General features: G+C 32.8%; 1 protein-coding gene across 1 annotated transcript; it reads left to right on the top strand.

Annotated features, from left to right (window-relative positions):
* Positions 1 to 4,510: 4,510 nt before the first annotated feature.
* Lmx1a (LIM homeobox transcription factor 1 alpha) lies at positions 4,511 to 17,515 on the top strand. The gene is made up of 4 exons (XM_089649855.1): positions 4,511 to 4,575; positions 10,521 to 10,716; positions 16,074 to 16,666; positions 17,274 to 17,515. Exons 1-4 carry the CDS (start codon positions 4,563 to 4,565, stop codon positions 17,513 to 17,515), a joined length of 1,044 nt encoding a protein of 347 aa, XP_089505981.1. The 5' UTR covers positions 4,511 to 4,562.
* The last annotated feature ends 1,929 nt before the right edge of the window (positions 17,516 to 19,444 follow it).

Genomic DNA, 19,444 nt, shown 5'->3' with positions numbered 1-19,444 from the left:
GAGTAGTTGTAGTTGACACATGGAAGGCAATTAGGCTGAGCAAATTACGATTGTCTATAATATATACCAATAACAATTTTGAATTTCTTTCATTGAAATTTATAGTTTCATTAGGTAGACCGAGTTTATAGTTACGTAATGAAATATTTATTTATTTATTAATTTATTAATTTTTAAAAAACATTACATATTACATATTACAGTGATCTTTGGCTGTCCAACTAGGAGATTAACCTGTTTTAGGATAGTCAGAAATAGTCAGATTTATTAAATGCGATTCTTGTTTTGTCTAGTGTATTGACTTTTACTTAATTATTGCACTTTATAAATAATTTGAAAGTTTTCTTGGTTGATACAAGAAGTTGCTAACTATATATTTTAAATAATATAAACGTAGAGAATAGACTAAAGGAATATTCAAATATGACAATTCAAAAATAGCAATATATATAGTAAAAAATTATTGACATGTGAGTTTATCAAATTGAAATTTTACTTTTTGTTTAGATGAAATTAATAAGCTAGAGAATCAAAAATAGATAAAAGAAAGAAAGGAGATTAAAAGAAAATAGAGAATAAAAATAAGCAATATACATAATATGTGAAGAATAAAGAGTTTAAAAGAAACAACAATGATATATGATTGGATTTAGGTTCAATATATTTTTTCAATGTTTCACAAACAGATGCGATAGCTCACCTAGTGCTTTCTATGTCACCTGACAAAGATAAGTACTATTTGGCCGTGTACCCTCGCAGTTGTTTTGTGTGGTTGGCTGGCTTCGAATACCCCGGCCATTGAGGGCACAAAAAGCTCGCCGAGTGGCCCGGTAGAATGCATATTAGCTCTCTTGTCGCTGTAGCGTGAGCGCGCAAAAATATCATCGGAAGTGGGGAAGGTACCACGAGGGCACGAGAGCCTCCAGCGGGCATCATTCAGCACTGCAAGGGCCTCTCGAGTGGCTTCATCGTCCATTGTGCAACCCATCGCCATTGACTGACAGTGCTTTGAGTAGGTAAACAATCATCGGATGGGTGTCCATCTGAAATACAAATGTTCCACTGAAATAAATTTCAACTCTAATATTTTTTTCATTTTTATGTCAGTACCGAAAAAGAGTTCCAAGCGTCTAGAGTCAGTAAGATTATTGTATCGCCAATCGCGATATTTTGTTGGGCTAAAGATAGTGGGTAGGAGAAGAAGATGTGGGAGAGGAAGGTGGGAAAGTACCTGTCTATTCAGATCTGGTCACCGAAAACGGCTAAACTCATTGAAAAAATTTCATTGTTTCAATGGCAGAGTTTGTACGTGATGTAAGTTTAAATTTAAAGTTATTATTTTTTGGTAAACTAATGTTTAAGACAAGATTTTTTATGCATAGCACAAAGGGTAACAATTATTTTACAAGCAATAATTATTCGCCTGAAACACTCATCCACATTGAAAAATCTCCTGATAAAAGATACATGACGCCAACGGGACAAAATGTAACAAGCAGTAATTGTTGAATGAAACACTAGTACCTATATATTGAATTGTTTCGCGGATAAGAGATAAGCCGCCATAGCTCAGTGGTCAGAGCTGTCGACCGGAAATCGAAGGGACACGGGTTCAAGTCCCGTTGGCGTCATGTATCTTTTATCAGGAGATATTTCAATGTGGATGAGTGTTTCAGGCGAATAATTATTGCTTGTAAAATAAATTTAAAGTGTTTACAGTCCTCCTCACTAAGTTTTCTGTTCTGAGGCGACTGTAGTCTTTTTTACATGTTATATATATTATGTTTCTAGTTGTCTGTACATCGTCTTCAATCTTAGCAAGTTGATTATGACTTTGTTATCTTAGCCATATTTTTACTTTTGTTTTAAATATATTCATGTCCGTTTGGAGAGCATAGATTTTCTCTATCATAGTCTTAATATTAGTCCAAAAGATTTTATCAAACTGGGAGTAATCATTACCTACATTTTGGTTTATTGCCCTGGTTGGGCGTTACTGAAACGCTATGTTAATTTATTAATTAATAAATTGAGGAATAATACTAATTGATCAAAGCAATAAAATGAACCCCCCTCCACCGCTCCACCACTCCACCACTGCCCGGAAGGTAGCCCCATAAAAAAAGGATAAATAGGTAGATGAGTCAAAATGCATAAATGATTATATTGACTCATCCTCTTCCTCCTTTCACTTACACTATGACGAACCTGTATTAGTAACATTTCTCTATATAAAAATACACGATGCGTCATGCATTGTATATCTTACCTACCTACGAAGGTAATTTCTTTCTTGAAACTGGCCTGGAAATGTAAAGAGCTATAACGCCTTTTACTTCTTAAAATACCTACATTAAGTTCTTATTTCCATTACATAATATGCAAGCAGGTAACGGTAATGAAATACATAGTTTATTTTAGATTTATGTAGGTAAATACCTAAGCTTTTAACTTATATAATTCACTAGCTGACGTGTACCCGGCGTTGATACGGGTTTATGAATGGTTTGTAGTAAAGTTTTGAGTTTGTGAATTCTAGTGTAGGTACTTCAGAACTAGGTCTATTTTAATGATGGAGATAACATTATTCTAAAGAATTGAAAAGTTTACTTTTTATAACTTTTTGTATCGTTTGATAATGCCACGTCTTCCTCGGGCGAGCCCGACTTTCACCATTCACTACTGTTTATCAACTAAAAAACTACATTTTATCGTCTTTTATTCGACTCTGTATCTTGTTAAGTCTTCCTCGAGCGTACCCGACTGTTCCCATCATTTACTACTGTACTCCACATTGGTAGGTACTTAAAAAATCTACATTATATCGACTTTTAGTCGTCACCGTATCTCTTTCCAGTGCAAGGATGATGCGTTAAGTCTTCCTCGGGCGTCACCTACTTCTTCTACCATTCAAAATATTCCTGGCAATAATAAGAACAATCTTTGATTTTTTCAGCGAAAGTGGTCCAGTAAGTTTTGAATCTATGTGGGACAAACAATCATTTGTATATATACAGATTATATTGGTCGTAATTGAAGAATTTTTTTCTTTTTTTATATGGTTCGTTTTATCGGGGTTGGCACAGTTTGCAGTCAATATGAATTACATACCACTGATCAATCAAAAATTCGAAATTACTGATATTGAAAAAAATTCAGAATATTTATTTTTTTAAATTTTCATATATTTAAAAAAATTTTCATTCGCAAATCTTTTATTTATTTCAATCGCTTTCAGCTGCAACAATGTTTTTTTAATGTTTTGTTCAGAGTTTTTTTCTAATGGACGGGTTGTTTCGGAGAATTTGAACAATTCATCAAATTTCAACGTTCATTTTCGGGTTCTGTGAGAGTCCTATTCAAGTTCTGTTATTATATCATTGTAGGCTAGTTGCTTGACAAAACTGAAATAAAAACAGAACTTGAAAAAATCTTTCACAGAACTTGAAAATTAACGTTGAAATTTGATGAATTGTTCAAATTCTCCGAAACAACCCGTCTATCTCTTTCAGGCTGATTTTTATGCTTGATTTGTAATCATTCAAATTTTCTATTCGATTATTTTGACGCATTATTTTCCATTTCCAGTAGCTTAAATAGTCTTTTTTTCCAGTAATTAAGTTGAAATGAAGTATTGTTTTTGGTAATTACGCGTATGAAGAGTCTAAAAAGTAAAAAAAATGACGGTACACTTGTTAAATTCCGCTGCATAAAAAAACTATAAAAAAAAACACTTGATTTTAACTTCTCTATCTAATGGGATTTGAGTAAACGAGCACAATGTAGGTTTTTAGGGTGTAGGTTTTTTTAATAATTTATGCGTATTTTCTATCCTGGAACTTTAATCCATCTTTGGCCATTTTGGTGCTTTCAATATCAGTGAAAATCATATTAAATACATAAAAAATATATTTTTGTAAACAGTATCGATTTTTCATATTTTACCTTTATTCTGGCACACTCAACAGTCACATAAGAGTTACCAGGTAGATATATAAATTGCTAGGTTGTCAATATTTTTTTCTGAAGTTGGTTGGTGTCAACTCCAGTACAGTTTCCAGCAAAATAGATTCTCTTAAGAATTCGTCCGATCGCGTCCTAAGCAACGCGCTACCCTCCGAGTCCCGCCGATTTTCGTCGATTTTCCTTCGGCATACGTCAGGTTCAGCGATCGCGCCGGTACAGGTCGAAGTGTGAGTTTGGAGGGGTTATGGGGGGTTTTCCCGCCCATAGGCGTGGCTAGAAGAGTTTCGGCCCCCGGACTCGCTGCCGCTTCCTTCGCGCCCGACGCCCTCCGTCACAGTAGAACTGCAAACGTACCCCCAGTCACACGACGCACACCGCGACACTTACACCGGCCTTCCGAGAGCGACAATAATTGATTGCGGTCATACCAGTAACTTATGATATATTTTAACTAATTATAAAAGATATGTTATAGTGAGTTTTCGTTTGATTTGTGCGACAGTGAATAAGTCGGCGTTAAGATGTTGGAGTTTTACCCGAATATGAATATCAACTTTCTTCATGGATCTTCCGGACATTCTTCTCATCAAGGTGTCATGATGTCTTCAGGTAAGGTTGATTTATTTGTTAACTCGGTTGAAGAATACTATCAGTGGGAGAGAAAAAATAGCACCTGAATAAAATGTGTGAACCTATATAATGTTTATATATAGATAGATATAAAACTGTCAGTAGGTATCTGAAAATTCGTACGTTTCTCTCCTAGAAATAATGTTTCATTACCTACCTATTATATAATTAAAATAACGTGCATCGCACAATATTTCCCAAACGATTTTTGGTAGATACCTACACTAGCACCAAGACACTGTATCAGGAAAATAAGTACCTATTTACCTTAATGTTTTCATTTTGTATCAATCTATAGGTCATTTTGTTAAATAGGTAGGTAACTACTTACAGAAAATACCTCACGGGAATTCAACCTTTCTAATATGTAGGTTCTTACTTAGATAAAAAATGACATTTCAAACAAACAAACTTCACATCAGCGAGAAAATTTACCAACCTTTTATAAATTTATTACCACATAATAATACCTAACACTGCATTTTATTAATATTAGGTAGGCGCATACCAAAGAAAATTGCTCTTTAGTTAGTTTTACATTTTGCTTAGGTAGGTAAATACTAGTGAACAATTTTGTAAATGGGTGGTTTTTCATTATTTTTATTTCCAAAAATAACAGTCTCATTTGCAGCTAACAATAGATAGACATAGTACCTAAGCCTGAACCTAGTATTTACCTAGGTACCTATTCTAACTTTAACCTAATACCTACCTAGCTTTAACCTAGTTTCTACCTACCTAGGTACCTATTCTAACTGTAACCTAATGCCTACCTACAATTGACCTAGTTTCTACCTACATAGATACCTATTCTAACTTTAACCGAATGCCTACCTAAGATTTAACCTAGTATCTATCTACGGGGAGAACATAATTTGGGAGGGTTACGATAACTAGGTAGTTTAGATAAATTTGTGTTTTTATTTATCAAAATGTTAAATTTTAGACTGATCATAAATGGAATAATGTTTATGGTGTGCAGTGTAATCACCTATTTAACCTATCAAAAACTGAGACATGTTTTTAAACTTTAAGATTTTTATAGTTGTTTATGGAATGTATATCTCCTGGTAAACTATCAACAATATTTTAGACCATGCTAAAAACTTCCCTTTTGGACTATCATGCTCTTAAATTCAGTACACCTACCGACATGAGAGATGAGAATACCATTATTGTATTTCCTATAATATATCCTAATCACACTTCTTATTTAATTAACATTATTCGAAGACTTATACCTTATCGACGGTCACGTTTTACATTTAAGGAGATAAATTCAAATCATATCCTTTTACGGTTGTACTGCCCTTCATAAAATCGGTTTTAATAAAATAAATACCAGGATTAAATAACAACACCTCCAAACACATGTATTTATTTTGTCTTTTTCGTGCGAATATGTATCTAAATTTCTATAATAAACAATACACAGCGTTATAAGTTAACATATAAGTATGGTCCTGTATATAATCTGCCTGTATAGAATATAAATAAATAATATGTATTTATTTGAATGTAGCATCAAGTTCATTGTTATTGATGTAATAATAATGTGTACATTTTAATGCAGCATCAAGTTTATTGTTCAAATACATTGAATATGTAGTTTTGTATTATTGATCGCTGCTATAATACTGTGTACATTTTGATGCAGCAACAAGTTCATTGTTCAAATCTTTTGAACATATAGTTTTGTATTATTTATAGATGCAATAATATTGTGTACATCTTAATGAAGCATCAAGTTCTATATTTAAATGCACTGAACATATAGTTTTGTATTATTTATTGATGTAATAATACTGTGTATATTTTAATGCAGCATCAAGTTTATTGTTCAAATACATTGAATATGTAGTTTTGTATTATTGATCGCTGCTATAATACTGTGTACATTTTGATGCAGCAACAAGTTCATTGTTCAAATCTTTTGAACATATAGTTTTGTATTATTTATCGATGCAATAATACTGGGTACATTTTAATGAAGAATCAAGTTCATTGTTGAAATGCATTGTACGTATAATTTTGTATTATTGATCGATGCTATAATACTATGTAATTTTTATAGTAGCAACAAGTTCATTGTTCAAATCTTTTGAATATATAGTTTTGTATTATTTATCGATGAAATAATACTGTGTACATTTTAATGCAGCATCAAGTTCATTGTTCAAATGCATTAAACATGTAATTTTGTATTATTGATTGTATGCGTATAGTGTGTACTTTGTTGCACAACGAGTTTATTTGCCGAGTTTCATCTCGATTGGATGTCGGGAAATTGGTTAATTTCCTCTTTCAAGATTTGCATTCATTCATTACCGAAAAAACATGTGAAATTTAAATAGATGTAAGTATTAAAAAATACATGTATTTATATAACACCCTTGAGATGAGCTTTCACAAAAAACGGCACTTTACAAATCGTCCAAGTATTATAATTATTCAATTGGCAAGTGTATTCCATTTAGTGTATGTACCTACCTACATACTACACGGAGAAACATGAGTGTTGCTAATTTATTAAACATCTTATAATTATTGATAATCCGGTTAAAAATAGGGTTGCATGGCTGTTTCATGTGAACTTTTAGTAAATTATCGGATCACGTGTTTATGCACCTGCGCCTTGATAATATATAATGACGAAATGCAAAAATATTACGATTTTTATGAACACGTGTTCTAACATTGCGATAATACAATCTTCTTTTACTAAAATTATAGCAGGAAACCTATCAATTAATTCTTTACGGGCCTAAAATTCCTTTTTAACCTTTCCTTATCTGTGGTGTGTATTTACTACACATTGCTTCTAATAATTTTAATAACTCTATAAATATAATAAATTCTGGGTTCAGATTTTAGGCATTCCTCCGTTATACATTTATGCACTGAATTAAAAAATAATATTTTACATAGTTTTCAAATTCAATTAAAAATCAGAGATTTTTGTTAAAAATCGGAAACAAATACACCAATACAATCAACCGTGTGACACTACTACGCGAAGAGTGAGCGAGGAAATGACACGCTATTGATGTCCCGCTTTAGTTCGCTACGCGGGAACATAAGAAATCCACACGTCCGCAGTTGTATTTTGATTTAGACTATCGATACCTACGACCGCATAGCTGTGTGTGTGTCAGCCGCCAGCCGCCAGCCAGTCGGAAGCGAACCGTCGTTAGATGTGGACCCCTCGCACGGTTTTTTAGCATCTGCCGATGGTTTTTTCATGTTTTCAGCAATTAAATTACAATTTTTATCACTTTTGATATAAAATATAATAAACATAAGCGATTAGCTGTGAATATTCATATTTTTCTGATATTGAATAGCTTATTTTGAGATGTGTATTGACTACACAGCACCGGAACGCGTGGATTTTTTTAGCACAGTAAGGGAAAGGTTAATCAAATTACGTATAATTTAAAGAGATTATTAAAAAATAGCAATACTTGTTTTCCTCCGTGTACCTAGAAATCAATGCTCACTACAAGTTACGTGATGCGATAAAAATAACCGCTTTCTATACAGGCACTCGCATTTACGGAACTTTGACTGCTAAATATTGTTTCGAACACCATTACCTACCTGCATACGAGTATATACGGTATAAATAGATATTCAATAATGAACGATTCACATTAACTCATTGACTCACACTTTCCTGCGTTTTCCGAAAGCATAATAACTTTTCAAATTAACCTTATAATCATAAATACCTACCTACTTATTTTAACACCCAAAAGCCCCGATTTTTTTTAATTGATTTTCTAATTATTGCGACTCACGGTAGATACTTAATAAAGTAGGTACTTAACGATAATAGATTCAGAGATCTCATTTCTACAGTATTCATTCCACTGTCATCTTTTTGCTGTCAGTTACAAGCTTTATTTATGATGTTATTCAATAACACTTCTCCTAAAACACCCTAGCACAGTTCCTGTGTAAACAAAAGTTTTAATTACTTGCGCATCATTTATTTACCCGCAAATAAATACGTCATACCACGTGGGTACTAGCATAGAATTAAGTATATATTGTATAGATAAGAAATATAAATTATACAACAAAATTCGAAGACATGAAGACAAACTTTATACTCCTATTTAAAATATAAACTACAATTGTTTAATGAAAAATCTAAAATTACCTAAGCTGTCTGATAGAAATTGGCATTGACAGCCTTGCATTATTGCAATTGATTTAATTTCAAGTTCTTAATAGAGTCATATGATCTAATAACTATCTTTCCCTGCAACAATAATTTCCATTCCAATTGTTTATAGACAATATGCAGAAGTAGTCAAAGTAGTTTTTACTTTTAATCATATAATCCCTGTTAAATCAATTCGACTCCACCACCTTTTCCACAGTGACAAGCATAGCACTAACTATTTGTATCATTCACCGTTGGCGCGTTTTCACCGCACTGCCAACACGTATACAGACCTTTTTGATATTTTCAAAACCTCACCGTCTTGCATCAAGGCAAAAATACTTGGTTGTGAATGTAACTGATATGTTTGTGAAATGTTAAATGTCTGTTTGTACTGCATCATAATGACATGTTCTTCTTTATGTGTAACATATGTATGGTGTTCTTATACATATACATTCCACATATATACATATATGTTAAATGTATATGTATAGCATCTATATAAACTGCTTGCTTCAGATGTCTTATAGTGTTGGCTAAAGGATGTATTATTTTTATGAAAAATGTTATTTTTAATTGTCAAGTCTCTGACAACCCTGAATTGTTGAAGCTACTTTGCCATACCCGCCGGCCATAGTGGTCAAGTGGAGATAAATTTGATTGTAACAATAAACTCACCACTATTTGCGCTATTATATTATATCTGTTGGCGAGTCACCTTTTCCGTATATTTTATCCTGTTTAAATGAAGTGCTTTCTATTATTGTAGCATTCTATATCTTAAGAAAATTTCAGCTGTATCACATTCAATGTCGTTTTGTATACATATTATTGTGTTTTTAAATGTAATACTAATATTCGCCTATGTACCACTGTGTACTTATAATCTCATGTATCACATTATTGTAAAAGCCTTAATGGCGTTTAATAAATAAATATATGTTAGAATATATTGCATTTAGTTGCCCCAAACACAACACCTGATTGAACGACTTATTGAGAATACACACTTTAAATCTTTAGGACGTATCTGTAAAACTCACAACACCTAACCAGATGTAGATGTAATTTAAGCGCACTTGAAGTGAAATGACACTAAACTGCGCTATATAAATGCCATGTTATTATTATTAGACATTTTTCACTGTAAATTGAAAGCATGTAAAAAGGATCTCATTCAATTGATAAATTTAAATACTAATTTAATTTGTGAAAATTTTACTGTAGTATTATATTTTATTGTTTTGAATAGTATTATCATGCGAAAACTGTATTTCATCTATTTATTATTTTTTTATTAATATTATGTATTTCTTTATAATGTATTTTTGTCATTTGTAGTATATTGTGTAGGTACACAAACCAGAATATACGATTTTTTCATCGTTTCAATTTGATGTACGACTAAGTATGTTTACGCTGTATAATTGTTTTGTAATCCTTTTTCTCGAGTGATTTTTGGCATATAATGCCGAGTTTGCAAAACGTCTTGAGTGATCGCACGCCATAATATGCCATTTTGACTCACTTTTTAACATTTTTTCTTTAAATCCTATAAATATAGGATGAACGGTATAATATAGGTGAATTGGCTAGCATTATATGATAATCAGTTTATATGTCTGCGTATTCAAATTCAGAAGTATGATTTTTTTTAATGAGAGCGAGAAATATTAAACTCGTACACCAATCACTCAACTCATATTCCAGTTATTGTAAATAAATAAATAATAATTTTGTCACGTTGCAGACGGTGCTGTGAAGCGCGAACTCGGCTTCGAGTGCTGCGTGGGGTGCGGGCGTGCTATCCAGGACCGCTACATCGTGCGCGTGGGTGATGCTTCCTACCACGAGCGCTGCCTGGCGTGCTGCGCGTGTGGCGTATTCCTCGAGTACTCGTGCTTCATGCGAGACGACAAGCCATACTGCAAGAATGACTACGATAGGTATATAATTTACGGTTCCATGACAAAACAGAACACTGAACAAAACAAAAAAATCTTAACCTAATCTATTTTTTTATTTATGTTCTGTTCTGTTTAACCCGGTTACCATTGTTCAGTCGCTGATAGCTCGATTGCAACCTGTATTTCTGTTACATGCGTTTTTTTTAAATATAAACAGTGATTATAGCGGAGCTATCAGTGGTACGCTTTTACTGTTGACTACATACTGGTTCACGAAATATGAAATATAATATTAAACTAAAAATTAAGGAAGTATGAATTTCAGCTTAAATTGAAAAATTACATGAAATGTAAAGAGTCCAAATTTGTTATTTTTTTTTAATCTTTTTTTTTTCTTATTGACTATTTTACTTAATAGTTTTATTTTATGTATTTGTTTTAATTTTCATACAAAACCCAAAGGCCTTGTCTCTTTGTTGTGAGGAAAACTTTATATTATTTAATTATTGAAGACAATATTAGCAATTCCTAAACGAATATTTGAAACAGAAAAAGATACAGTCACATCTAGTACTCGAACCCAGGACCCTTGCCTTGCCGGGGCACCGCTCTACCAACTGAGCTAATAGGACCCTATCTGTTTCGGTCACATTTAACTGTATCATACTTGGAATATGAACTACCGACATTGCCTTCATTTTTCTCACAGCACATCTTTATTGGCTGATATATTTATGTATGATTGCAAGATTCAATTCGAACTAAATACAATCTATACAGTGTCTTAGATAAATATATCTTATTTTTATTTTAATCTAATGACTTTATCTGCAAGTCTAGGATGAATATTTTATTTTTTGGAATAACTAAGTGAGCCAAAAATTAAATTGTAAGATTAAATTACTGAAGACAATATTAGCAATACCTAAAACGAATATTTGAAACAGAAAAATTTCAGATTTAATTAATATCGTTCCTAAAAATATAGAAACATTTGAAACTACTTACTGCGGTTTAAAGTTAATGAATCCACCTAGATTTCACAACTTTTACCGTATTTTTAGGTTCTATAAATTTGGCACATTATGGCAAGCGATTCCTCAAAACTTTTTGGCAAACTTGGCATAATATGATCGAGTGGATCTTAAATGAAATTTAAAAAAAAAACGGTACCTACGAACAATGAAAAATAAAATTTTCCGTTCATTTTTTTACAATTGAATATTTTTTTGTAATGTATTATTTTAACAGCGTGTGTAAGATTTTATTGGCGTAAACCAAGGTTCGTAGAAAACGTATTTAATATACATTTTCTAAAAACATTGGGCGTAGTTCATATATTTATTTTCCGATTTTCAATAATATTTTGTGGTACGTGTTTGCGAGCGGTTTGCGATGTTATATTAATTTGTTTTCGAACCATGTGCGATGTTATATTTGTGTTTTATATATTTTTAAAAGTTTTTCTTTTATATGTTCTATAATATTATTACTCAACTTATAAAAACGAGATTTTTTATAAACAAGCTCTGAGTAATATTAAACTTAAAATTAAAATAGAGTTCTAGAAATAAAACATGAAAACATTTTTTTTATATGTTTTGAAGTTTCCGTACGCGGAGAAAAATGAGTATTGCTACATTATTGAATCTCTTCAAATAATTAGTAATCCGGTTAAAAACAGGATTATGCAGGCCGTTTCCTAATAAACTTTTAGTAAATTACTAATATATCGGAACACGTGTTCAAGCACCTGCATTTTCCCTCATAATCTTTAATGACGAAATCGAAAATATTTAGGATTTTTATGAACACGTGTTCCGACATCGTGGTAATATATTCGTATTTGACAAAAAGTTTATTTGATTTTTATTTTATTTATTCGTTAAGGCCTGCAATCCCTTTTTTAACCGGATTACCAATAATTTGATGAGATTATAAATAAATTGCCAATATTCAGTTTTCTACGTTTATAAATTTGCTTTTATATCGGCAGTCGGTCTTTGTTTTGTTCATTATATATTTATAATACCAGGATAGAAAATATTTTTAAGCTGAAATCAATTATATAAAATTGGCACTCTAGAGTAGGGATTAGTTCTAGATACTTAGATAGGTATTATTATGTTTTATTATGATAAGAAATGTAATTAATTGCACTTAATAGTCGGAAATAATATTTTTTTATAAATCAATACATGAAAAAAATGAGTATGGCTGATTTATTAAAACCCTGTTATAAACATGATGGCACGCCATTACCTAACAATTTGAACACATGTTAAAATTCTACAAATGCGCTTATCCTAATGCATAACATCAGAATTTTTATGAACACGTGTTCCAACATCCTCATAAAGGCCTGCAGTCCCGCGTTTAGCGGGAATACGAATAATTTTGAATAATCAGATTTTTTTAATAAATTAGCAAGGTTTTACCTCAGCAAATGTTCTCCGTCTGAATGCATAAGAAAACATATCTTTAACAGAACTGAAATGCACGCTAGAATATATATATTTTTTGAATTAGGTAATTAAAAATAATAAAATATAGAGTTTAATTTAATGTAACGGTGATTATTTATAGAAATGTATATGTACGTGAAATTTATGCATTTTTCATTATTGGCCAGTTATTTCACATAACTGAAATAATAACAGAACTTGAATAGAACCTTCACAGAACTTGAAAACTGAATTTGAAATTTGATGAATTGTTCGAATTCTCGGAAACAACCCATCCTTAGCCATTTTTTTAAAGATATACATATACAGTATCTACATTATATTGCAAGTGATGAGGTTGGTACGTTAAATTTTACATATTTTAAGTACCTATTCCGTAATTTCCTTACAATATATATTTTTTTAAACTTCCGATTTTATGTCCGGGTTAAATCTTCCCCATAGGAAAAACTAAACCCTTCCACACACTTTTCCACAAATGATCATCTAGTCAATCAACATTATATAAGCAAAATAAATACAAAACAATACAAGAACAACACATCAACTCACCAGAGATCAAATGGGAAAATAATTCACCGACTCCAGATATTTTCATATCAGAGGGTTCGGCTCGGTAGAACTTCTAACAGGGCCTATAAATCCTACTGATCCCTCAAAATAAATATTTTAAAAATCTTTCGTTATCCTACATGTATTCAAAATGACCGACTTTTGCATCTTTATATATACATTTTTTGATAGATCTAATATGCCTAAATTTTTAATGAGAGAGCTAGGTATAATGCCAGTAGCCGAAATAACGAATAATAATAAGTAATAATTTATATTTGTGGCAAAAGTAGTGAACTTCATCAAAACCTTGTTCCTTTCTTGACTTTATTGTTTACGTGCCCTATTTTTGTCATAGTAGTAAAATTTTAACTAACCTGTATTGTAACATTTCTCCTTGTATTAACTTCGTGTAATATGTAATGTGTTGAAATTGGACATGGTACAATAGTAAATAAATACATAAATATCCAAGGCGCTGAAAATCCCTAACACCTAACAGTCCTAACACATAGCTATTGAGATTATTTTAAATAAAAACGGCGCTACACAAAAATACAAACCATCCGAATATTAGAAGGTGATCATCTACTTTTACAAAAAATTTACTTGCGCAAGGCGTCGTTTGGATGAGGGCCGGCCCTGATAGTGGGTGACGGTAGATAGAGACAAATGAGAGATATTGTTGTAGTATCACAGTGACTTTATTGGTAGTCAGTGTAGTCGTGCGGGTGAATTCTATAGTCGTGGGATGTGAATTCTAGGTAGCAGTGCGAATAATTCTGTATGTCACTACATTAAGCCTGTGACATACCACGATATATGCGCGCTATATACTCGTGCCTTGGCCTATTTCAGCACATCGCTCGCTATACATTCCCATTGGGATCCACATTAGTATTAAGTATTAACAAAACCAATGAGTAGGAGGAAAGTGTGTGGACAGATGAAAAGAAATTTTGATATCAAGAATTACCGTTTGATTTGACTCAAGATTTGTAATTGAAAAAAATAATAAGAATTATTAAAAATAAGGCGTAATTATTTTAAAAATAATTTATGTCACGCATTATTTTTTAAATTGGTACAGTTTATATTATTTTTATTGTATGAATTGCAAAAGGTTTCGATTACGAAATATATGCTTGTTTTAAACACTTCTTACGTAACACTTTCATACCGTCTAATTTGAATAAACGTCTGAAACTTTTTCGCTTAATCAACAAAAACAAAATGAAAAACAAGCAAAAAATAACGAACGAAAATACTCGTCAGCTTGTTTTGTCATTCATTGTTTTCAGCGAAATGTTAGAATACGTTGATAAAATTGAATTTTATTCAATGCAAAGTTGGTGAAGAGAAAATTTGAAAAATTGAAAATTCTTGCCATCGAGTGAATATTATTAAGGTTTCGTAACAAGTAAAACCTTATTTAAAATTTTCGAATCTTTCAGAACAGTATGTGACATTGAAAGTACATATCTGTAAAGCTTCTTTCATAATTGTGAATAAATTTATTGACTTCTTTTAGTCAAATGTTTTGGAAACATCAAAACATTTAGAAAAATCAGAAGATTTTATTGATAATGTCAGTTCCAATATTATACAACCGTTTCGCGTGAAATATGTAGAAATATAATATTTTTCCATTTTGCATAAAAGTGATTATTAGCCTTCTTTACGTGCATGTTTTGATCAGAACTGAAATGGTTACCTATTTTGTCGAGGGATGCACCCCATTCGAAAAAGCACCCTTACAAAAATACTTTAATATATGTTGTACCTACGTACTTTAGAGGATAGGTAAAATTTTAGTATTTTTAATTTAATAGAAACGCAGGTGCAAATGTAGGTTCATCGTTACTCGTAAGCTATAAGTATCTCTCTAATAACCATCTTAGTAATTAGTTCTTAGACGCCAGTTCACCGTTCGTGGGTAAAGCCGGCCTTGTGCCTGGTTTAATACCATTTTAACCGAACAAACGCCATTGTATTAAGTTTTGCACTATTACACCGCATTTATAAATATGGGTGTTAGTGTTTTACTTAGTAGTTATATAGAGCAAATATCGTGCCGGAACTGACTCAGACGTTATTAATGCTTTCCGAAATTATATGTATAAATATTACCACTTGTAGAATGTACCTGTTAATATCTGATAGCTGAATAAGTACTTATTAGTGTTTCCTTTGCTACAGTTTGCAAACTTCATGAAAAATGGCACTGGAAAAGAAATACGTTGGCCTTTACATATTTGCTTTCTTTGACGTTGCTTATTATTGGGCGTTACTTTTCTAGCCAATGAAAGCCCAAAAAAGCATTATAGATTATATCAATTCTTCAAACGTATTAATATGTATAATATGTTTTTCCAACAGATTATTCGGTGCAAAATGCTTTCGCTGCGGGGACGCGCCACTTCCCCAGGAGATGGTCATGAGGGTACAACATCACGTGTTCCACATGTCCTGCTTCACCTGCGTGGTATGCTGTCAGCCGCTGCAAAAGGGAGAGCTCTTCGTGATGCGGGCTGGACACCTCTTCTGCCGTCAGGACTTCGAGAAGGAGCTAGTCCTGCAACAGGGAGAAGACGACCTCCTCATAGACGAAACGGGAAGACCGAGAGATGGAAGACGCGGACCAAAACGACCAAGAACCATTTTGACATCAGCCCAGAGAAGGCAATTCAAAGCTTCTTTTGAAGTCAGTCCCAAGCCTTGCAGGAAAGTAAGGGAAGCTCTCGCTAAAGAAACGGGGTTGAGTGTGCGAGTGGTGCAGGTGTGGTTTCAGAACCAGAGAGCCAAGATGAAGAAGATCCAGAGAAAGTCGAAGCAGGACGTTTCAGACAAAGACAAGGATAAGGATGATAGAATTGCTAAGCAAGAGTCGTCATCTGATAATGGACATTATTCCGGCATCGACTCGTTGACCAGCCAGCCGTTGAATCCCAATATGCCATTTTCACCCGATGGTAAGTTATCCATTTAACAAAATTGTTCTCGATCTTTCTTGGAAAATAATTTCATTCGCAAACCTATCGAACATAAATGATTGTTAAGGTAAAACGCAACAATCGTTATATTCTACGTGTTCATAGATGGCGTTAAGTAATTTATTTAATTAAAATACGCTTTTTGCAAGGTTGTCTTAATATTGCTTTACAATATTAAGACAAATTATTTGTTTGTGCCCGTACATGCGCCATATAAATATGAACAATCAGTTTTGTCCGTAAAAACTACGTTCATTCAAGAAAGGCATATAAATACAATACTGAATTGAATCATCGGTACAATATAGTATTTGAAATGGCTTTAACCATGTTTGGTTACCAGATCTAAGTAGCCGGGTTATTCCCTACCTTCCACATCTCCTTCTCATCCCCACTATCTTCAGCCTCATAACAAACCCCAATGGGGGGATGCCATAGTATAACCGGCTCCAGACGGTTGGAATCTGTTGGGACTTTTATGCAGTACCTACTCTAGCATAAAAAAAGAATAATCTTTTTTCTTTTATTTTTAGGTAGATAAATACTGAGAAAGAAGTAATTTTACAACTTTTATTTTTCCTTCTAGGCTACCACGGCAACTCAGTTGACAGTTTCGGCAGTTCCGAGATCTCCCTCGACGGCAGCACCTTCGACCAGATCGATGAGGGTGCCTCGGACACCATGTCGCAGAGCAACACGGACAGCCTGCACCACGGCCCAGGGCATGGCTCGCACCATGACCACCTGCCCTCCACATCTGTGGCCTTCATCAACCCCATCGACAAACTCTACCTAATGCAAAACTCCTACTTCAGCACGGACAACTAGTCACACGTCACACTGTACCTTATTTCTTAGATGACTTGTATAGAGATCTAGGTGGGTAAATTGCTCCCAGAAGGTTTTAAATACAGATATTCAATTAAATTGAATAACTGCATACATTAGCTCTCGACAAACATTTTTTTGTTTTTCTTCTCTTCCTATTATATTTTTTAAACGCCAAAGTAGGAAAATCGAAAATGTTCAACTGTAAATTATTGTAAAAGGTTTTATAAACGGGGTCCGGAAAGTCGTCGTACAAGCGGGAAACTGGTGAATCTTAATCATACACTTTTTTCGATCTCATTTTCGATAAAATAAATATATCAACCTTTTTTTCGGAAATTAAAGCTTTGAAAATATTTTTTTCGACGCATTTTAAAAATGGACAGTTTCAACTTCGAACTAGATTTACTCAAAAACAAAAGCACAGATCAAAAAAGTTAGAAAAAAAAACAAAATCTACTTCAAATGTGACTTGGATTCGCTAGTTTCCCGCTTGTACTACAAATTTCCGGACACTGTGTGTAACAGTAGTGTGTTAAATCCAGGACCAGCCCGTGGGTAGAGTAACTCGGATGACCGCCTGAAGCGCAGACATTTGGGGGTTGCCAAAATGTTTAACATTCAAATTTCCATTTTGCTGTTACATCGTGGATTCCTGCTATTGGTGAAATACCTAACTCTGTAAAAAAAAACTATGTCGACAAGATAATATTATGTAGTCATGAGATGTTATTTAGTTTTATGTTGTGATACCAAATAAATTTATGTTGTCCTGTTAAAATTGTTTAGGTCCTATGTTAATGTTATATATTTTAATCAAAATTATATTTACTTAATTAGGTTTCTATAAATAATGATGTACTAACTTCTGTAAGAACTCTCATACTATCAGAATTTTACGTAAATCTATTGTCACAGGAAAGTAGTACTGCCGTTTACTTTCCTATGATTCAGTGTTAGATGTCGCATTGTTAATATTATTGTTCGGTTGTAGACACGAACCATAGGCATTATATGGTGTACAGCTTGTTTTAGTGTCAATTTCATGAAATAATTAATTTATTGATTTGTGATTTTTTGTAAATGTTTTTACACTAAAATATGTTTTTAATTTCTGAAAGTTCTCAGTTTAGATCATTCGTAGGTAAACACTATCTGTCTTACTAATTAGATTCTTACACACCCGTTCAACGTTGGTGTGGTAAAGCTGGCCTTGAGCCTGGTTTAAGACCGCGTTAACTAAATGGTAATAAGTCAAGTGTTTCAGTGTTCCGACCTTACGCGCCGCGTAATATTTACAACAGGTTATCAGATAGGCTGTATATATCAACACAAGCGTATAAAAAGTTATCAGTGAGATCTAGTTACGATCATACTTTCGGACCACCGAAATAAATCTCATTATATTAGAACCAACAAGCATATCCGTAAATACGGTAATGGTAATATATTTTGTATTTACCCGCTTAGTCAAAAAAATAAAGTTTTTGTACTCTTTCATTATCATAACGAAGTTTATAAACTATTATTTATGTACACACTGGGCGAAAAATGTTATAGGCCCGGCCCTGGACCTAAATAGTCAACAGAGAAAATAAAGCCTGTGACAGACGGGTCTTTATAGAACGGGTTGTTTCGGAGAATTTTAACCATTTCTCAAAGTTAATATTCAAGTTCTGTGAAAGATTTTTTCAAGTACTGTTATTATTTCAGTTCTGTCAAGCAACTAGCCTATAATGATATAATAACAGAACTTGAATAGGACTTTCACAGAACCCGAAAATGAACGTAGAAATTTGATGAATTGTTCAAATTCTCCGAAACAACCACCCGTCCTTAGTGTATATTTTAAACTTAAGTTATTCAATATAATTATATATTTACATATTTTCCCATTACCTTCAAACGGTATATTAATATTTTATTCAT

This window comes from Hesperophylax consimilis, chromosome 31 (genome assembly GCF_061612785.1).
Source record: "Hesperophylax consimilis isolate HC1 chromosome 31, BYU_Hcon_1.0, whole genome shotgun sequence".
NCBI lineage: Eukaryota > Metazoa > Arthropoda > Insecta > Trichoptera > Limnephilidae > Hesperophylax > Hesperophylax consimilis.
Note: the sequence above shows the minus strand (reverse complement) of the source record. Positions and strands in the feature narration are given on the sequence as shown.